The following is a 21,820-nucleotide window of genomic DNA, read 5'->3' as shown; positions in this document are numbered from 1 at the left end:
ACTTTTTTTTTCTTCACTTGTGATATAGTTTCCTCTTTTTATTTCCAGCTGAAAATGATTTGGTCTGAATTACAAACTCATTGAGTTACAAGGAACCCAATCTTTCTTTCGAAAAAATCACTCATCACTGAATGCCTTGGCCACGTGGGGTCCTTAGTCACAGCTCTTTATTTGAGTATCTAATCTTTGTATTGTTATACACCGCCACTACATCATACTTGTATTATTAGGTGCCAAAAAAAAAAATCCCAACAAACTCTAACGTAAAGTTGCCATCCTGACTACCGTAAAGGCTGATGCAATATATAATTTCACACCCCCTTCTGTAGCTTGGGATGCTGTGATAGATTTAGACTCTTTTCTGCAGGTGCAAGGTAAGTGCTTTGAGGGCCACTGCTCCTTCCCCACTGTCCCGTGCTGACTCTGCCAGTGGACAGACGTTCCTGACATGGCTGGGCTAATGAAGGATGGAGGTGCCCAACACGACTGGGATGCCAGAGGATGGAGGTGCCCGAGATGGCTGGGCTAATGAAGGATGGACGTGCCCAACATGACTGGGCTGCCAGAGGATGGAGGTGCCCCACACGGCTGGGCTAATGAAGGATAGAGCCGCCTGACACAGCTGGGCTAATGCAGGATGGAGGTGCCCCACACGGCTGGGCCGCCGGAGGATGGAGGTGCCCGACATGGCTGGGCTGTCAGAGGATGGAGGTGCCCGACACGGCTGGGCTAATGCAGGACGGAGATGTCCGACACGGCTGGGATGCCGGAGGATGGAGGTGCCCCACACGGCGCGGCTGCCGCAGTCCTGCCGTTCTCCACGGCCTCCCTTTCCAGCCAAGGCCGGGGCTCCTCCCGCACGCTGCACTCGGGCTCAGCAGCTCACAGCTCCCCTCCGTGCCCCGGGCACGTCCCTCCGCCGTGTTGCGGCGCCTGGAAGCTCTGCGCCGCGCCGAGCCCGCCGGGACACCTCGAAGCTCGGGGGAGCACTTCCAGCCCGGGTGCCACCGCCGGAAGCGACTGGCCGGGCAGGGCCGGCGAGCAGCCGCCGTCGCAGCTCCCTCCCTGCCGGCCGCCGGTGAGTCTCCCTTACTCCTACCCCCGACGCTGGGCCGCAGCCGCGCAGGGACGGGAACCACTCCCATCTCTGTGCCCAACCAAAAACCCGACGCACCCCGGGCCGCCGGCGGGCGGAAAAACCCACCCGGAAGCGGAAAGCGTCCCCTGCCGGGCCGGGGCGGGGCGGCGCGCGGGCGCTCAGCGCCCTCTGCCGGTGGCGGGGAGGCGCTCGGCCGCGCCGCCGCGGACCCCCGCCCCCCCCGCCGGAGGAGGGGGGGGGGGAGCTGTTCGGGGGGGCTCAGGGAGGTGGGAGAGCAAATGGGAGAGCGGAGGGTAAGCAAGATGCGGTGTTCCCGCAGTTTCCCGCGTGCTCCAGGCGCCGCTGCTGCCGTTCCCCGCATCCCCTCGCTCCCGCCGGCCCCGGCAACGACCGCGTGGTTCCCGTTCCGTTCCCCCCCCGGGAAGCCGCTCTGCCGCCGCTGCGGAATCCCGCGTGTGCCGCTCCCGCGTTTCTCGGGCAGCAATACCCTCCTGGTTTGTATTCAACGTGCAGCCGGCGGCCTGCCTTGAGAGCACCTTCCCAGAGCTGCTGCCCGGTCCGCCGGCGCGGGACCCCCCGCGCCGTCCCGGGGAGGGTGCTGCCCTGCAGCTCTGCGTCCCGAGTGGGTTCGGCCTTTCTCCGGTTTGTTTCTGTTTGTTTCGGTTGTTTCGTTCGTTTTGTGCCTGCTGGCTGGATGGCACCCAGGCAGCTGTAAACTGTAATGTCTTTTTTGGATTACGGATGGTAAGAGGAATTTATTTTTACCCTCTTATTTCCAGCAAATGTTAGTGTTGTCTGTAATTAATGCTATCTGAAGAAGAGAAAATAATTAGCCCGTATGCACACGCACTGCATCTAATTTCTTCCCGGCAGACAAAACAAGTACACCAGTCCATGTCTTAACAAAGAAGTTCTCTTTAAGTACTTTTGGAACATGTACTCGACACCGTACCGGGCGGAAAATACACAGCCTGATTTTCGTTGCCACAAAAGCCAACTTACAGCGCTCGGGAAGCCTTGCACGGCTCAAAGCAGATGTCTGCACCCACTTCAAGCGTTCTTTCCACGCCAGAGCTGTGTAACTGGAGAGGTGCTCAGGGCTTGCCGCGGAGCCGGGTGAGCGTGCCGCACCTAACGCCTCGCTCGGGGCAGAACTGGGTAGGTCGCGGGTTTGCATGAAGATGCACGCGTTTTCTTTTGCGGCAATGATTTTCATATGCTTGCAGAGCTTCATTCCGCGTGTCAGAAAACGTGCCGATAGTGAGCTGTGAAGAGACCTTGTGGTCTGCTCTCTGGCAGCGGTCTCGACATTTTGTCCTCTTTTCCGTCCGCTGTTTGCATAGCTCTAAACTGTTATCGGTACAGAAGCCATCTGAATACAGAAACACACCCTGCTGTTGTGAAGTGCCACGGCTGAATGAAGCTGAAATTGGATAAATACTAAAGAATCATTTGGTATAATTAGACAAACTCCTGTCTGCATATCCAGAGACTTATTTCTGTAGGTAACTGAGTAAAAATCATGACCTTGAGGACTTACTATCATACCTATTCTTCATGATTTTGGATCCTATATCTAAGTGGACACAATGAGAGAAATGGATTCATCCCCTGAAAGGGATGGATACAGCCTCTGCTGGAGAATCAGAATGATTCAGCTGGACACCCTAGTGAAAAAGGAATAAATCTGACAGAAATGCTGAAGTCCAGAGTCTGCCATAGCCCTGTCATCTCTGAGAAGTAAAGACACAGGCTTGACTGGTCATGGAGTTTGAGTTCCTCCTCGTCCTTCCAAGCCATATTTGGGGAGCTTTTCAGAAACAGGAGGGCTAAACCCCAGGAAAGAAGATTCCAGTTCCATTAGTGCTAAAATTACAGGGACAGTAAGACAAGGAGAGGGCATCTTTGAAGAGTAAAGTAGAAAGAGGACAGAAACTTGATGGTATTTATCGAGGTAAAGCTTACAATGGGAGAAATGTAAGAAAAACTTGAAGATGCAATATTTCTTGTACTGTCTCTGTTGGTGTGAACTCCTTTGCCTTCTTCAGCTTTCCTTTGAGCACAAGGGGTGCAGTTCTTTTTCAGATAGTAGTGACAATGAGAAAGAAGGACCAGAAACACGCCTTCCACGAGACCTTTGGGACTTGCTTGTGGAAGCCTTAGGAAGAGACCTCCAGAGTCAGTTCAGGAGAGGAAGGCAGCAAAAATCCATTACACGAGAGACAAAGAGAGCCATTCTTGAGTGTGGGCAATAGAGGGGATATCGCTCCATGCGAAAGTAACGTTTGTTGTATCCTGGGGTAGAGAACGTACATACAAGGATGCCTTCTCAATCTCTTGAACTACATAAAGAATTGAATTATGACTGAGTTTTTATGTGCTGCTTCACAAGTGGGAGACCTCAGGGCCTCTGACCTACTGTAAGCAGCAGGCCGGGGAATCCAGGTTCTAGTACCCAGATTCTCTCCAGCACTTAGGTATTTCCTTGCTACCCATAGCACTCCTTTAAAAACATATGAAACACTGAAAATAGCTGAATCTTTGTTAGAATTAGGCCTCTGTGGCACTTGCACATTTAAGGTTATTTTCCAGTATGACTTCTCCTCCCTCTTTCCTTCTCTGTCCTCTGACTTTTCATTTTCTTCCTCATTTGTTGCCTGCTCCTGTCCAGTCTTGTTCCACGTACACGGTCCCTATTCTCAACTCTGCTATCAATTTATTGTCACAGCTCCCTTCCTTCCTTATTTTCACCTCACTTTAGATCATCCACTGTACTTACTAATGGGCCTGCCACAAATCTAGTTATTGAAATTCGGGTGTCTCTTTGAGACCCAAGCTGATTTTCAACTGCAAACTCAGTGTTTCTTCTTTCTTCTCGTGCTTCCCCACTTCAAAACAAAAGCGCAAGCAAACGTTGCAGGTTTGGTCCTGCTCTTCTGGAGTTCTTTTTGTTCTCTTGTTTTTTTGTCAGGTGTTGGCAAAATTTGAAGGTGTTGCCATGCATTTCGTTGTAGAAGACTGATGATCTCCGAGTTACATTGAGCCTTCATGATAAACAACCATGGAATGGCAGCTCAAGGTAAAACTAGCATTCTGCTCGGTACATTAGGAGCTGGGTGGTCTCCAGCTTGCAGCTGGGTCAAGGGATACTTGGGATGAAATTTTTTCATAAAGACTCCTCGAGGGATTAGCTGGTATATAATAATAAAAAGAAGGGCAGGAAGGGATCTTCAGAGATCATCTCCTTGGCTCAAGCCGAGACCAGTTTATAATTAAATCACCTCTGCAAGATGTTTATCTTACTTGCTTTTAAGAGCCTCCAACAATGGAGATTCCACAGGTCCTTTTAAAAGTTTGATGCTTAACTATTCTTTCCTCAGAAATTAGCCCTAATGTCTAACCTGACCCGGACTGTAATTTTAGCCCTTCGCTCCTTATCCAATGCTTCTGTCTCTTCTTGTAGCAACCTTTTGCCTAGCTGAAAACCTGATATTACATTGCCCCTGATTACTCTTCTCCAGGCTATTTTTCACATCCTCCTTACGTAGACTTCAGGGGGGTTTTCTGCTGCATGTATGTGTTTGGTGGGGGGAAATACGCTTTGCAGCTACCATGGCTGATGTAAAATAAGAATGACAGTAAGGGATAAAGGAGATTAGGAAAAATCCCTACCCCTCAGTGGGTCCGCATCTTTCCTGAAGTGCAGTGCTTGCTATCGGACACATTCCTTTAACTGAGATCTCACCAGTACTAACTGGAGTCAATAGATGACTTCATGAGTGAGATATGAAACTTCTTTTCACATACTCCAGTGTAAAATTTTCCACAGCTGTGCAACATTGTTCTCTGATTTCACTATAATGTAAGAGGTTTTTGGGGTTTTTTTTATCAGTTTCCAGTAAAGGAAGACAGTCCTTTATTTTGCATTTATTTATTTACAATTTATTTTGCATTCTTTCATCTGCAACTTTTCTACCAATGCCGGCAATAAGGCTTGCAATGACAGCTGAAATGTGGAGGTTCCACGCTGCTTGCAAAACACACTTCTGCATATGTGTACAGCATGTGAACGTGAAGTTGCTGTAAACCTGGTACAGGTCGTTTGTGACCTGTTAGTGGGCAATGAAGCTCTTTCTGTTTGGAAGGTGGGTAGAATTTTTCTAGGCAGATGGGAAAAAGGAAACCTTTCCAAAGAGGAAACATCTTTTAAAACTTTCTCACCTTTTTTCTGATAGTCATTCTGCGTTTGTCCGCTCGCCTGCATGATCCCAACAGTGTGTTTTTTCACCCCAAACCAGCACTGAGTATTCACCCCACCCAGCATACTTTTCTGCTCTTTGACATCCTCTTCTCCTTCCATTAAGTGGTAATTTTAAAAGCACCCTTCCTGTGAAGTATTTCTTTAGAGAAGGCCAGGACTGCAAGTGGGCCACAGTTCCCTTGCAGTGCAGCCCTGGGGCTCATCCTGGAGCCTCAGCTCTACTCAGTATCAGTGAAATTACCTGTGACTTTACGTTGTGGCAGTTGCATGGAAAAAAATGGCTAGATAAAGGCAAGCAAGTCTGCTGCATTTGAAATATGCCTTCCGTGCCCAGCAGTGCTGTTTGATTTTTAGTATTTTATAGATACTTATTATACATACGTGCATGCAAACACACACACTTATATACGCATGAGTACGTGTAGACCTGAAAGTGCATTTACTGAGCTCTCCTCATTTTGCGATCAGACTAACATGGGAAAATGAATGCTGTACTATATTCAGGCTTGAGTCCATCATCGATATATACCTTGATATATACCATCAATGTAATCTCTCAGGAAGGAAAAGCTTCTGAACTCCTACGTGTCATGCTATGGGGAAGTCGCGCTACAAGATCCCCTACTGGGAAACAAGTTGTAGCACCTTGAGGAGCTGGAGTGGTTGCACCTGCCTCATGAAACAATGAGCCAGCATAATGTCTTAAATAATCTCTGAGCATATGGAGTTTTTCTGCCAAGCTAAGAAAATGGCAGAATACGAAGCAAACGGTATATTTTGAAAAGGAGTGTTCCCCCCACTCATATAACCCTTTCAGTGCTGCCTGCCGCTGCTGCTGGGCCAGACTAGAGATTTTTGTTGGCTATAGATGCTTCTTTTTATTTGAATTCTCTATGCTAAAATCATATGCAAGCAGGATTTTCTGATGGTAGGGGTGGGGTGAGCAGAGCAGCCCATGTCTTGTGTGAAGGTAAAGGGGGCTTTGGGGCGAGAGAGGGAGTGTCACAAGGGGTCTGTGGTTACCTGAGAGAGGTGGGTTGGCAGGAGGGCAGGGATGGTCCCTGGCTCACTTGCAGGACAGTCTGTAGTGCTCCAGGGGACACTCGCAGGGGAGTGAAACCACCTACAGTACCCCACATCACTCATGAAGAGAGATGGTGAAGGCAAACACAAACAGGAGAGGAGTTTGTAAAGCATATCTCCATATGTAGTAGTTGATCTGTATCTGCAGAGTCGGAATGATCACCAGAGGCAACACAAATCTGCGGCAGATGGATTTACAATTTGTACTTGAAACACAGGCCTGGTTGTTCTTACTTTGCATGTGTGTCAGAGATCTTCCTTATGTGGAATTGCTCAACATTTACAAGTCAGGTGTGATTCAAGCTCTGCATAGATCAGTAGTTTAATTTAAATTAACAGCCGCGCTGACAAAGCAGCCTTACAGTCAGCAAGAAATGACTATGCCCTGGCCAACCTGTTTTCTGTCCAGTCAAACAAACCAGATTTGGCCTGCTAGTCTAGACGAAAGTGGATCTTGAAACAGAAATGAAGGTGTTAATTCGGGGAATTGCTCTTTTTAGTGAGCGTGTATAAACACTTGGCACATTGGTGGTTTTTTTAACGAAGATGATGCAGAAGTAAAGAGGATGCCGTAGACGGCAGAGGGCACTGTGACCTCAAAAATAAGCTCCAAGCTGGGCCATGGTTGTACCGGGTTGTCAGCACAGCTGCTGGGGCGCAGGCAAACGCGTTATTCCAGCTGAACGGGAGCGCTACTTGTTTCATGGCAGCTCCAGAGACTACAGTGGTGATGTGAAAAAGCAAGGGGGGACAGGCTGATAGCTAGTGTAAAGCCACAATGCCTACAAATGAACTGTATTTCCAAATGGAAAAACAAAGGGATAAATTCCATCAAGTTGTTTGATACTGTGGCACAAATAGTGAGAGTCATGATCTGAGACAGATGATCAAGAAGTTAAAAAGGTGAGGAGAGCGATGAGGAAGACATAAACTGATGCTGTTGGTCACCAACAAGGACTCTATATGCAATTTTCAAAATTTTTGCATGTATAATTTGTATTACATTTTTAGCTTTGCGTGGGTATAAACTGAAGTGTTTGTAGCCTCAGGATCATTTTCTTTTTTCTGTTGTTAAGGTCTCTGGCAAAAGACCTTTTCTCAGTGACGTACAAGAAGCAAACGACATTCCCAAGCCATGGCTTTGTTTGTAATTTACGGGGTGTTTGGTGTGTAGGACCATCTTCCTTTCGGTCTGGTCTGCCATTTTGCTTAGTTTGCCAAAGGTACTTTCTGTCACTGTCTCTGGGTAATTAATCTGCCTCTTCTCTGCCTTCATTAGCCAGGGCAGTAAAGGATACACTGAAATCCCCACTGACATGAAGATCAGGGTAAGCAAAGCATAAAGTATAAATAAACTTGCTAACATCTGAACAGGCAAACTTAGACTGTGCTGCTGTTTCCGATACAGCTGTCTGTAAGTACTTCCCGGTGGTCCGCAAGCTTCTCTCGCTCTCTTGCCAAAGTAGATTTGCCAGTAAATCTCCAGCAGCGTAGGTTTACTGACTTTGGTACGGTAACGTATTTCAAGAGCCCTACTGTTTCTCACATCTGGCTGCTCTGCCAGTTGTTAACTTGTGAACTGAAAAGCTATTCTGTGAGCACTTCTAGACCATTGCTTTTCTCATGTTGCTGTTCCAAGTCTGTTGCTGACCTTCCCTATTTCCACTATAAATGGTGTCCATATTCTTAATCTCGCATAGAGGGCATCTGCTGTAAAATATAGTAATAGCTCAGCCCATGTTCGTATGATCCTGTTCCGTTGTTTTCACTTAGCTCCTGCTTGTTGCTGCAAGCTGTTTCCTCCGTCTTCTCTGATGCATCTTCTGGCAGCAGTTACTTAGAGACACACCAGATAAACACTGACTTCACAAAAAACGAAGCAAAACCATGGTGGCTAGTAAATCAGGTTAGGGTAAGCTGGATCCATCACTTCTGCTTGTAATAATGAGTTTTGTGGTCCTCGGATAATTTGCTTTATAATTTGCTCCTCCAGATAGAAACATAACGAGATGCAGTTGCTGTGGCTGTGAATCATGGCATCTATGCCAAATTAGCATGACTACTCACTGTGGCCAAATGCCACGCAGTGAGAACATGGAGTGTACAGCAAGAGATCTTCATTTTGAAAGCTGTAAGGAGATTATATCGTGCAGAGGAGTTAAAAGTCCTCAGAACGGTGAAGAATTACAGAAACATTCCAGGCCCCAGCTGGGAGGAGATGATCACACTCTGTGTTATAAGAAGGGGCGTTGGCGAATCTCCCAAATCAGCTGCTCGACAGGGCAAGTGGACGGCTGTGCTGCTTTGACCATTCTGTCTGCAGTAAGGAAGGAAGGGTAACTGGAGATATGTTAGACCTATGAGGTTCCCAATGTTAGACCTATGAGGTTCCCAGTGTAGCTTAATTTTTTTTCCTGATATTCATAGTATTTCTTGTTCCTTTTTCTTGAACTGCATCTTTTTTTCAGAGCTGCAGGGAAGCATTTAAGGTAGTATGAAGATGGTGCTGGGAACTGAAAGCCAAGAAAGAAGGAAAAGTCTGGTGAAGCGTAATTGGGTTTTCTGAGTCACTAATGTTCCTCAGTGTTATTCTGGCAGCAGGCTTCTGAGACTTACAATCGACTATATAGAAATGAAGGAGGCAATTTCGGTGTCAAAGAAAGAAGGGTCTTCAGGACCTCTCGTTCTAAAAATACGATTATTTTGTTGCCAGGGTAGGCAAGCTGGGTAAATTGTTCTCATTTGTTTCTAGTATCAACAAGCTTTTGCTTGTATGAAAAGTTAGCCATGCAGACATGGATGTTCCAGTTCTGTATAGTTACAGATATATAGTTAAAATGCAACTGCAATTGCTCCAGTTATATATAGTTACATATATATGTGTAGTAAAAATGCAACTGCAAATTTGAAAGTGAGAGAAGATAGGTGTGAATGGAGATGTGCAAGCAGAGATCAGATTGCTGTATTACTAACTCACCAGCAGCGTATTTTTCCCTCTTCAGGATCCACGCAATGCATGTTTAAAGGAATTAACTCGAGGGGGGAATATTCATATTTGGCAGAAAGAGAATTGGCCCCACAGAGCTGTTAACTGGGACAAGGTGCATGCTGTAACTTGTTTGCCACTACATTCTGCTGTTTCTTCCTGGCAGATTCCTCCGCAGACAAACCCTGAGGGCAGTCCTGCTGCTTTACTTCTGCCTTAAGAGACTGCTTAGCCTTCTGCACTTCTGTTCAGCCTGGTCTTCACAAGTAGCAGTCCCAACTGTTTCTGTTCTCATAAAGTTCTTTCCATAGGTAAGAATTTGTCTGCTCTATGACTGAAGCTCTAGTAGGATTAATAACGAGTTAGGTCAGATACGGCCATATGGTACGGTGCTCAAAGTGCTCGAACTGCCTGGCTGGTTACCTCAGGCTCTGAGCTTCATGTTGCTGCAGCCACGTTGCTCTGAGTACTCAAAATGGCTAGTTTAATGCTAGGTTGAGTGCTTCTAACCAGGCAGCAGCCACACAGTTGTTTGCTGAAGAGACAGGCTTTCCAGATTATGCCTTCACCGCATGCTAACCTTGGATTAAATAAACCAAGGAAAGGGAGCCTGAAGTTCCCTAACTTGCTACAATGCAGTACTTCTATTATTAAGTCTGCTGCTGAATGTGTGAAAGTGTGGGGGATCAACACAAACTTTGCAGAAGCAAAGCCTTGTGGTAGGTGGCAATGGCAGCCGTGCCACAAAATCTGCAGAATATGCTCTGAGGCAGTGCCGCCGGAGCACAGCAGAGCAGCACAAGAAACATTGTTATAGGTATAAAAAAGGGACTTCTGTACGCACACTCCTATTCAGATCATATTGGGAGAGAGAAGGGGTTGGTGCTGGTAATAAACTCAAAGTGAAGGTCTCACTTCAGGCAGGAGGAGGAGTGAGAGAACTGGTGGCAAGACACGGTACAGAAGATGGAGACTGGAGGAAAAGAAAGGAAGCTCTGGACTGTTTGGTGATGAGGAGTGCGTGTCCGGTGTCCCGAGGAACGAATACTGCCAGAGAATGTATAGGAACTGCCAAGGCAACGTGCTTTACTTGTAGGGCCTGGTATCCGAGGACTGTGAGTTATCTCCATTGACAGTGTGTCACAGCCACCATCCAGCTCAGCACCCTGAGGTTGCCAATATCTGGCAGAGTGATTTGGAAGTATGAAGAGGCAGGGCAGCGATCATGGAAGATGCGTGGTCAGAGAGACAGGGCAGACCTAGCAGAAACAGGAATGTTGTGTTCCAGGATGCGCTTTGTCCTGGGACAGGAGAAAACTGTGGAGCAACATCTTACGGATTTTGCTGTCCCTAGACAAAAGGAGTTAGGATAAACTGATTAAGACGATGCCTCTCCTATGGGCCAGTACATATCCTTCAGCACCCTTGAGAGTTGAGAGAAATCAAATTTACTTTCAGAGTTATCACATTTCATCCTCCCCCCCCTTTTGTTGAAACCAGCAAGGTATGTGGTGGCTTACTGGGAGCACTCCTTTCACTGTGATGTGCAGGATTAGTAATGAGCTACTCTGTATGAAACACGATGTCAGAAATAAACATAGCACTTCTGGAAAAATACGCGACCCCTGTGGTGATATAAACCCAAGGTTTATTTCTCACTGCCTGTGTCTCTTACAGATTGAAGCAAGTGTCATTTTATTTTTAGAGGTGTACTGCTCTAGTGCAGCTCTTTTGAAGTAGCATTGACGGCTTTCTTCAGCAATTCATAGCTGCTGAATATGGGCACCTTTACATTTAAGAACGTGATGTTCTGTCTTTGCGTTCTTATAATAACTTTTAGAATCTTTAGAGTTGTTTAGTTTAGTAGTATGCACCTGTGTAATCAGGTTCTGTGGGCGATACCTTTTGAAATAAATTGCCTGGAGAGTTTTAATAAAAGAAAATAGCCTGAAGGCAATTGATTCGCTGCAGGCTGAAGCAGGCCCGGTTAATCTCAATGGTCGAGCCATCCCACAGCAATCATTTGAACCTTAATAATTTCAACCCTTCAACTTCTGAAGTGTTCCACAACTCTCTTGATTTTGGCAAAAATGGAAAGTAGGTTTCAGGAACTAAAAATCAGCAGAACTCTTATTACTCTTTTTCTACGCCAGAGACATGCAGAACTCCCTAACTATAGGGAGCCCATACATTTCAATCACTCAGCCAGCAACAACAGACTCCTTTCGTTACTAAATTTATGACAAGGCTGCACGATTAAAATCCAATATGAAAAAGGGGATTGCGGAACTTTTTCTCTTGGAAAGCAGGTGGGAAAACAGTATGTAGTCTTCAAACACTCAAATGGTGTTCCTTTTACACTTTCATTTATATTTAGTATATAATGAGCACAGATTAACGCTTCTTGAAATATGAAACTGCTACAGGTAACTCACATTGGAAGAGGGGCCTGTGTGCTCAGGAGACCAGCTGTTTTATACAACTATATGAGCTGGCCAAATGAAAAATACCATTTCTCCTGTGCTCATTTTCTGAGATCAGTGTAGCACATGCTTTTTGCAGTTGTCTCCCCCAAACAGCACGGGGTAGAAGGACGATTTTCCCTCAACGAGCAAAGGTACGTGAGGCTGAGAGCACTGGTGGGCACCCGGGCCCTCTGTCAGCCCCACAGAAAGTCGCACGCCTGTTACGTTGGAGGGAACGGGTGGAAAGGCCAGGAGAAAGAAGCGAGGAGTTAAGCGGAAAGATGATGCCAAGAAAACTTGAACGCGTAGAAAACTTGGGAGCAGAAACACAGAGAGAGAAATGAAGAGCGAGCAGGGGCCTGAAGATGGCACGAAGAGCACCTGTGAGGCAAGGAATGTGTGCGATCAAGAAAGAACTTCCAGCCGGGAAAAAAGAACAAGGGGACGGAGAGGAAAGAGTGAAACGGATACATTTGGGGAGGCCAGAGCTAACGCAGAGGTTACGCTACGCTACATTTAGCCAGCAGCACCAGAAAGGGGCGATTGCATTGATGTGTCACCCATGGGCGAGTCGAGGTCTTCGTGCTGAGCCGAAAAGCACGCGCGAGAGGAGGAGAGAGGGTTTCGCTGCAGCGGGGACTCGGGGTGACAGTGGCCTTGTGCGTTCACCGCCCTCAGAAGAAGAGCAGCCGCTGCCGTCAGGCCCTGGAGATGGCTGCTCCGGCCAACCTGCGCGACAGCCCTGCAGGACTCCTGCGCAGCCGGGCCTTTCAACCTCTGCACCCCAGGGAAGGTTTTTGGGGCTGGAGCCTGTGCCACAGGGGTGCTGCCACACCGCCGGCGCGGGGGGAAGGAGGAGGAGGAGGAGGGAGAGGGGCGAGTTCTCTGCGGCCGGCAAGCCTCTGAGAGACGGCAGCAACGCAGCCGCTAAAATCTGGGGAATCTGAGGGCGGGGGAGCGCCCCGGAGAGACCCCCCCGTCTGTCTGGGGCGGGCGGGGAGGGGGATGGAGCTGCGACGGTGCCCGCGGAGCTGCGCGGCTGAGGAGCGGGGACGGCAACGGCGAGCGAGCGCCTGAGGAGGGGGCGCGAGGCGGCGGCGGGAAAACCGCGGCCGCCCCTCGGGGGGGGGGGGGGGTGCGGGAAGCGCACGTGCGGGGCGCCGCGCGGGAGGCAGCGGCGACAACGGGGCGGTGCGGAGCGGGGGAGCCCCGCCCCCCGCCCCCACGTGGCCAGCCGGGCGGAGCAGGCGGCGGCGGCGGCGCAGCCCGGCGGGGTAGCGCCCGGCCGCCCGCGAGCCCCGCTGCAGCGAGCCCCGCCGCCTCCGTCTCCGCCCCGTGGCCGCCTCCGGGCCGTGCCCGGGGGCGGAGGAACGGCCTCGCCGAGGGCAGCCCCCCCCGCCCGCCTCCGCTCCGCTCCCCGGCGGGGACTATGCGGAGATGGTCGTCCCGACCCGAGGCAGGAACAAAGAGTCTCCGCCGCTCAAGCCCGGGCAGCGGCAGCAGCGCCAGTCGCCGGGCGCCAGCCCCGGGAGCGGCCGCGGGCTCCCGCCGCACTCGCCCGGCAGGCAGGTCCCCGGCGGGGCCCGCGCCATGCGGAAGGGAGGCGGCGGCCGGCGGGGAGCCCGGAGCGACCCCCAGAGACCCAGCAGGGAGGGACCGGCGGCCGAGGGGGAGCGGGACGTGCTGGGCCGCGGGCCCTTCGGGCTCCTGCGCGTCTGCCGAGACCGGCTCCGAGGTGAGGTGGGGGGGTGAGGGGTTCCGGGTGCGGGTAGGCTTGCCTGGCGCGGCGGGAAGGCTGCTCGGTGCCGCGCGGGGACGGGGAGCGCCGGGACGTCCTTCCTCGGGCGGGCGGGGGGGAGCGGGCACCCCCTTGGCCTCCCGGGGCAACGGCCGGTTGCTGCTCTCCCGCTTTCCCCCGGCCCGGCGCGGCGGGGGGAGGTTAAAGAAGGGTGAAAAAAGAAGAAACAAAAGCTGACGAGACCCGCAGCGGGACCAGGGGGGAGGAAGAGGGCTTTTTGCCCCTTGGGCGCCGTGTTCGGGGAAGGGGGGGAGGTTGGTACAGGGGACCGACCGGTCGCTGCCGAAGCACGGATGGGTGCTCACGCTGTTAGAAGCCCGGCTCCGCGCTTGGTCGGCTCTGTCGGTAACGTGTCGGTGAACGCATCCTCTTTCGACAAATTATGCGGGAGAAGTTGTTTCGGGAACTAAAAACCGGGTTTTGTGTGGTTGCCCCAGTAGTCGGTCTGTGACGTCTAACGCGTTTGTGGGTAGTTACCAGCGTGCTGTACGAAACTTCTTCCGGCGGTTTCCAAGTCACGATTCTTACAGAAAACTCTTTGAACGGATTCCCTTTTAGAGAGGCTACTCTTAACTGATGCTTAAAATACTTCTTTTCTTTTGACAGTATTTGTTGAGGAGAGAAAGGCCTTCATTGTAAAAGCTGATAGCAAGATATGGCTCACTTTCCTTCTGGGTAAGTAGAAGGACTACATCAGGGGGAAAACACTGCTGTTTTTACCTTTCTTCCTCTGGAGTTGCAAACTGTATCAATATATATTTGGAAATATAAACTGGAAAAAACCAAAAAAAGCATAACTTATATGGAAAAGGAACAGGAAAGAACTTCCTACCCGGTAGCTTTTGTAGAGCAGTTGATGTGGTATCGGAACATTTGTAGGAAAATAATTGTCCGGAGATCTATGGATCGCTCCTATCCACTCATTAGTTTCTCAGGCGGGGGGGGGGGAAGCCAGGCTTATTAAGTACCGTAATCAAAACAGCTTGTTTTGGAAGGACTATGGGTGGAAGAACATACAGCTGTTGGGGGATGTAAATTCAGATGATGTTGCTATCTTTGTGATTATTTTGGAGTAAAGAATAAAATGGTTAATGGCCAAAGTCTTGGAAAAAGAGCCTGAAGTATTTGCAGAATTAAATCCATTCCTGAAGTTAACAAATGTTAAATAATAACGTATGTCAGATGCGCAATTAGATATACTCTTAAAGGTATTACATTAGAAGACTGTCAGGGTATTCCAAAGATGCTGGTACTATTAATCATATCACCAGCAGTCCTTGTTGCCAAAGGGAGTTTCTTCCATTTGATGAATTACATTGCAAAGCAGTAGCGGGGAAACAACCCTTAGCTTACAAACTAATTGATGAATAAACTGTTCCTGAATTGCTTTGCTTACCTCTGTTTATTCAACGTTCCTACTCTAGTAGTTACTTAAATGACATAGAAATGTTAAACTGATGGTGAGAATTGAAAAATGCTTTCCTTTGATTGAAATTTGAGAGCAGATTAGGTAGAGAGATTCATAATTTCTGCAGTTTGAATTTAGCTGTGAAACCCAGATAACCAATTAGATACTTCAGGGAGCTGTTTATATTTTTAATAGCAGTAAACCCTTAGTAGTAAAGTATGTAATAGCATACAGTATTTGCAATAGCAAAGTATGTACATGTACTAAATATGAAATAGTGGGTTTTGGTTAGTTTTAATGGTATTTGAATTTTGGTGTTGTTTTGCTTAAGCTTTACGGTCCAGATTTTAAAAACAGAGGCTCCCACAGTTGGAGATAGTTTTGTTATAGAATGTGGAGTTTTTCCTCTTAAGAACTATCTCCAATTTAGATGCAACAATAAAATTGTCAGATTTTCAAGGTCATTCTTACAAAACACTTTGCACTATTATGTTGGTGGTTTTTTTTTAAATGACTGTTGAATTGAGGCCTCGTTCTTGAAGGCATCCTTTCCAGATTGCACAGGATCATACAATGAAACAGCTTGATTAAGCTGCAGAAGTAGTCAGTGCTTGTAGGTTCCTCACTGTTTTGCTGCATTCTTACCTAGTCGTTTTGGGGAGACTTGCAAGGTATCAATCAGTTTCTTGTATGTTTCACACCCTGTTGCGTTACAGTTTCTCAGCGTTTGCTGCTCCTTTGGTAAAGGAGTTCGATGTATTTCGGCTTTATTCTTCAGTATTTAATTTCCAGAATTAGAATGCTTTTTATATGCCATTCCCATTGCTTTTCTTAGAGCAGAGCACAGGCAAAAATAGGAGATCTGAAGAATAAACTATCAGATTTTACGTAACAGCCCTAGTCTGCAAAAATCTGATCATATGCTATGCTTTTAGGGATTCTTGGGTTGGGTGAGAAAATGGCATCTCCAGGTTCAAGTACACAGTAGCTGTCTTTGTGGCATTGGGACTCTAGTATTCCTCCTCTGTCCTCTCCTTCATTCCCTCCTCAGTAGATGTTAGTGGGATCAAAGGATGGCAATTTAGGAGAGCTGATCTGCGCATTTTCCATCAGAAACTAGCTTAATAGAAGTCTGGATGCAGTCTGTTCAAAAATGTTGATTTAGACTCATAGTGTAAGTCTACTAATTAAGTGCATTGTCATTTCAAATGTAAGTACATGAATTGCTTTGTGATTATAAAAGGTCTTTGTTTTATACCTATAATGGAGTGATATTGTGAAGCATAGTAAAAATGTACATGAAATTCTCCAAAATAACTGTGAATGTATTTACACTTAATGCATCGACTTTAAATAAAATGTTCACTGAAGGGAAGAAACAAATTTAAATGTTATTTTCTCTATGAAATAAATAGTAAGTTTGAATCTGAAATGTAATTTTCATATTAATAGATAATTTATTTGCAACAATAAAATACTGTTTATTTGGAACCACATGAATTTGAGGTCATGAACAGTAGTAGTAGCTAATGGGCATTTATTCTGACTTTACTGTATATACTTACCTACCATGTAATCTGTCTTAAAATTGGTTTGGGTTTTTTTTATAGTTGGGATGTGTATATTTAAATGTATTTTGGCATCTAATCTTATTGGGAATCTTAGAAATGTTACTGAGAAATGAAATAATACCTTGTGCAAAAGTGAGTCTCTATAAGTAATAGCTAAGAAAGGTATGGACTGCTGTGTTTCTTTTGATACAATTACTGCAAAACATGTTTATGGAGTATGGTTTGCTGTGTTGCTGATATAGCTGACATGCTTACCTGGAATTCCGTATCATATCCATATTTACTTTTCTGAAAAAGGAATTTGCAGCTCTCCATGAGTACCAATGTAAATATCCTTAGTATAAAAAAAAAATCTGTAGTTCCTGAAGCTTTCCTGAGACATTAAATTCCACTTGAGGTGAACTATACTGAGCAATCCTTCAGTGATTTTTTTTTTTGCTAGAATGTGTATGTGAAAAAGTAAAGTTTTAAATGAAAGTTTGTGATATTCATTTTCTAACTGAAATCCAGGCTTCTCTTTGAGAAAACTACTTCAGTGACTGAAGTGGAGCTGAAAAACTCTTAAGGAAGTTTCAGCGTGGTGTTGTACAACCTCAACTTCTACGTGAAGTGTGTAGCTTGAGGTAAATGCTAAACTGTACAGGCAGGAAGTTTAGAAATTCCCCCCTCCCCCTTAGGTAATTATTTTTTTTCTTTTTTTCTGTCTTACCTGATTTCACCTCACACATCTTTGTATACAAAACTTTAATATTAAAACAGAGGTTCATAGATGTGGTTTCTTGCATTATGACCTGTGGTAACAATGATAACAAGTACTGCCAGCAGCAGCATTGTGGTGACAATGATAATGACTACTGCCAGCAGCAGCACTTCCAGGCTCTGCGTTGGAGGAACATGTGGTTTAGGAATATATATATATACCAGGGCATGAAGCGTACATTCGGTCCACTCCTCTTTCCACATAAATTTAGTCGCTTTGCAAAGGCGGTTTTCTTTCCCTTCTCACTGCTGCTTTCCAGAAACAGACGACCACGTGCATGTAGCACGCAGTCTGAACACATGTGTGTTCACTGACTCTCTGACTGTATTCTGCGTCGGGGTGCAGGCATTCGGTGTGTGTTTTACTGATGTGAGAGCAACTTGACGCATTCCGTGTGATCGCTTGGGCTGCAGGGGGGGGTCGGATCAGCACACTGGAGAGGGACCCGGTGCTCAGCACCTGTCTGACTCCGGCCGGGTGGGTGGTCCTCCTCCACCTAGCCCTGGTCAATAAGAGGGCTCTTCGTTAACCATAATGATTTTCTTGGGTTGAAGGCAACAGGTCTACCTGACCTTTCTATGGCAGAGTCACCGTGTACCTAGAGGGCAACCAAGACGCCTTCAGTATAGAAGGAGCACCGTGGTCGCTCTAAATGCCTACGCTTTATCCCTCACTCGTGCTGGCTTTGCTACCGTGGTCAGCTCGGAATTTGTTGTGAATGCTACCCAAGCAAAAGGGAGTGTCTTCTGCTCTCTGTGGATCTTGCCATGCTTAAGAAGTTGGAGGCCTAGATTGTTTACCCACCACTGTATCATCATATGCCTTTTCCCTTTGGGCCTCAAATTACCACCCTTGTTCTGTACCTATGTGACAACAGTGCAGAGAGTCTCTGAATGGACAAATGGAATGTTATTACATGGAGAGCCTACCTTTTTTTTAGAAATTACAGCCTCAATTAGATTTGTTTTGGTTGTCATGGTCCGTTCAGATCTCTTTAAATTTGCAGGACAATGTACTCTGTAAATTAAACTTTATTTTAGGAGCTCATTAGGAAAGAAAACAAACAAACATGACAAGGGCTCAGTCCACTTTGTACAGACTAGTTTGACATGGGAATTCACTAATTTATCACTTACGGCATAAGGTTTCTAACTCACAAGTTCTCCGATTTGGAACTTGTAACTCCTAACTTGTGCACCCATGAGTAAAATAGTTACCTATGCGATGGTGGGAGTACTCATCCTTCCATTTCCAGCTGCTGGTGGATCTGCTGTAAAAACTTTTTGGGTAAGCTGATGTATTTGTACCTTCCAGCCTGGAAGTTTCATCTATACGATTTCCACGAGTTAGCAAATTCTGAAGAAAGTGCTAGACAATCAATATGTGAGGATTATGGCTGCAGGTGATAATGGCTGCATAATGACCTTCCTGCCTGTGGGTTGCCCTTGCTTTGACTGAACAGTGTTGCCTCTAGCATATGTCAGGCCTCAGTATCAGCTCCGTGTTAGCCAAAATCTGAGCAGGAGTTGTGTGAACAGTCACAGTAGGTATCTTAAAATGTTAAAATACTTATGCTGATTAAAAAAAAACACCCTTATAATTGAGTTTTGCTATTGATAGCTGAAATGGGTGCATTAGATTGTGATGGATCAACTTGAGTGATACAGGATATAGGTGGGAACATTACCTGTTGCTGAAATCTGTCAGCATAATTTCAGATTTTCAAAGAGTTGGCCATAAAAGTTAATTCAGATGTTCCTATTCTTCTGCTCCTCTGGAGGCTGAGTACCTTCTGTGCACCCTTGAAGCAGTACTGTAATTAATTTAAAGAACATGATTTCATGTTCAGTGATTTAAATACTTGAGTAACTTGACACTTTTTGTTTCCTTTACAGCTACTTTTGCAGGAGTCCTACACTGGTAAGGTTAAATTTATTGCTTGAGAGTAATAAGATATTTTAAAACAATAAAAATATCAATTTGATCTACATTTTAAAAAGCTATTGGGATAATTTCGATATTTCCTCTGAAAACCAAATTGTTGTCTCTAAGATCAGTAATTCTGTTGTGAAGCTGACGTGAAAGCTTTCTAAAGCCTGTTCAGCGAAGAGTGAAGCCTGCTTTCCAGGTGGAAAATTATTGCTTACCTATACAAATTCAGGTGCATTTCCACTAGCAGACCTTTTTACCCTCAATGGTTTTGAAAGTCCAGATAAATCCTTTCAACGTTCTCCTTTGTTGCGCTTATTTAGATTCTGCTTTAATTTCTTAGTTTTCCATCAGGTTTTCTCTAACCTCTTCAGAAAGTCTGGCCAATGTTTGCTTTGTGTACAGAAGAATGGCCTTTCAGCTACTCTTTGTCAATGTAATGTTGTGTTTCAGGTTCCATCCTAATCCTCACCCTTTCTTTTTGTAGTATAGACTTGAAATAGAATGGCTTCTATAGCCATTTTCACCAGCTGCTTTTGCAGAGATAAAAAGTAGCAACTTCTGTGACTCTGTTTTTGTTTTCTAGCTCGAAAAGAACTATTTATTTTTAGTAGTTTTTCTTGCGAATTCCCATTCAAAAGCAGAGTCATGTGCACTACTCTGTTTCTTTCTTTTTCCATCCTTTCTGGAGATGAAGCTTCACTTGGAAATTGCAAGTTTTGCCTCCAAAATTGTTTGCATTTTTCCTGGCTTTCCTCTCCACCCTGTAGTTGCACCTTTATTTAAATATACTTTTGATGGTAAATTCATCTATATGTAATGGCAGATAATTGCATTAAAACACAAGTAAGGAAAGATTTTTGTGGAAAAAACATACACTACTTGTATGTGCACTGTTACTTTGTTATTTTCACCAGTTTTTAATCTGTGATTCTTTTCATTTGTCAGATATTTTATTTTTCTTTCCTATTATGTAGACTTAATAGTTTTAATAGCATTAAACTGTTGATACTTAAGTGTCTGCACTGAAGTTAAAATGCATTAGAGTATTGTAGCTAATTCCATAATAAAATTTAATGAAAGCTTTATGGATTCATACTTTTTCCATTTAAAATAGTCTGAATAGAGGAGAATGTTAGTATACTATACAAGTAAATTAAAGTAGCAGTTTGTAAGTAAACTTTGGGTCTTCCTTGAATGTTTTGCCGGCTGTTCTGTGGTATGTATGACTTAGTACAGGTTATAAACCTCTTATTCAGTTGTAATTATTATTATTTTTTAACAGGTGTCACATAACAACTCTTTTTGAAAATGACCGTCATTTTTCTCACCTGTCAACGCTAGAAAGAGAAATGGCTTTTCGCACGGAAATGGTTAGATTGTTTCAACAAAAATTCAGTGACTGGAAAACTACTGTCTTTAATCTTGTGATTGTGGGCTTTCCAAAATTTCTTAGTACCTTCTGAATAAGTAAATATATTGATATCTTACACCTAACATGCATTACACTTCTACATGCAGAGCATTTGTGTGTCTTGCAGCTGATCACTATGAACGTATCTTCACAGTTCACTTCAAATAGAAGTTAAAAATGTGATTCCGGAGGACCTAAAATACAAAACTACAAGAATCTTGTGGCATACTTTCAATTTTAGTCTTGTTATGCAGCTTATCTTTTTAAAAGACTTTTTTTTAAATTAATAAATGTTTGCATATGTATGCACATTTTGGCTGCTTTTATGTTGAGGGTTGTGAAATACTGTGCTAGTGCATAGTTACCAGTGCAAATGAGATATTTCCACATGTCCTATGAAACAAGGTGGAAGGAAACCCACATTGCTTGGTTTAGTGGCGCTAATGGAAGAGATTTGAAAAACTGGATAGTCATCTTGAATTGTTTTGTCCTATTTGTTATATTACAGAAATTGATTTAAAAACAAATTTTGTGTATGGCAGTTCATGAAGCAGAAGTGACCTCTTTAATTGTAAATAATGACTCTGCTCTCCTGTAGGGTCTTTATTATTCCTACTTCAAGATCATTATTGAGGCACCATCGTTTTGGAATGGAGTATGGGCAATTATGAATGACAGACTAACTGAGTATCCTTTAGTGATTAACACCTTACAAAGGTTCAATCTTTACCCAGAGGTGAGCTGTGTTTTTAAAATAGTACGTTCTGATAAATCTTTGGTTCTTTTAGATTTGACTACAAATTTGTAAGAAACGTTACGCTGGAAAATGTGTTTGTAAAGATATAGCGACTAATGAAGTGTTGCTTAAATACTTTATTTTAGTTCCAGATTTAAAATGAGAAAGTTACTTCATACATTGTGATCAATTATCAGACTTCAAGTATGTCCAATCAAATGTGAATACACTCTAGAACTTAGGTATTTCATGCCCTGAAGTTGTGATCCAGTTCCTTAATTTTTGTCGTCTTTTGTTCTTTTCACTGAAA

General features: G+C 45.3%; 1 protein-coding gene and 1 long non-coding RNA gene across 3 annotated transcripts in view; both read left to right on the top strand.

Moving 5' to 3' along the window:
• The first annotated feature begins 1,278 nt into the window (after positions 1-1,278).
• On the top strand, positions 1,279-11,035 carry LOC142361154 (uncharacterized). 2 transcript variants are annotated; one of them, XR_012763713.1, is made up of 4 exons: positions 1,279-1,392; positions 4,071-4,178; positions 9,596-9,740; positions 10,350-11,035. It is a non-coding gene; the product is annotated as an uncharacterized LOC142361154 (long non-coding RNA). The 2 variants fall into 2 exon arrangements; XR_012763712.1 differs by lacking the exon at positions 1,279-1,392 and adding an exon at positions 1,644-2,257.
• A 2,156-nt stretch (positions 11,036-13,191) lies between these two features.
• The window catches only part of DPY19L1 (dpy-19 like C-mannosyltransferase 1), a 49,924-nt gene continuing 41,295 nt past the window's right edge, over positions 13,192-21,820 (top strand). The window contains exons 1-5 of the mRNA XM_075418666.1: positions 13,192-13,629; positions 14,299-14,367; positions 19,327-19,351; positions 20,646-20,733; positions 21,373-21,510. Coding sequence (XP_075274781.1) covers positions 13,332-13,629; positions 14,299-14,367; positions 19,327-19,351; positions 20,646-20,733; positions 21,373-21,510 — 618 coding nt within the window. The 5' untranslated portion in view covers positions 13,192-13,331. The remainder of the gene's footprint in view (positions 13,630-14,298; positions 14,368-19,326; positions 19,352-20,645; positions 20,734-21,372; positions 21,511-21,820) is intronic.

Source organism: Opisthocomus hoazin, chromosome 4 (genome assembly GCF_030867145.1).
Source record: "Opisthocomus hoazin isolate bOpiHoa1 chromosome 4, bOpiHoa1.hap1, whole genome shotgun sequence".
NCBI lineage: Eukaryota > Metazoa > Chordata > Aves > Opisthocomiformes > Opisthocomidae > Opisthocomus > Opisthocomus hoazin.
Note: the sequence above shows the minus strand (reverse complement) of the source record. Positions and strands in the feature narration are given on the sequence as shown.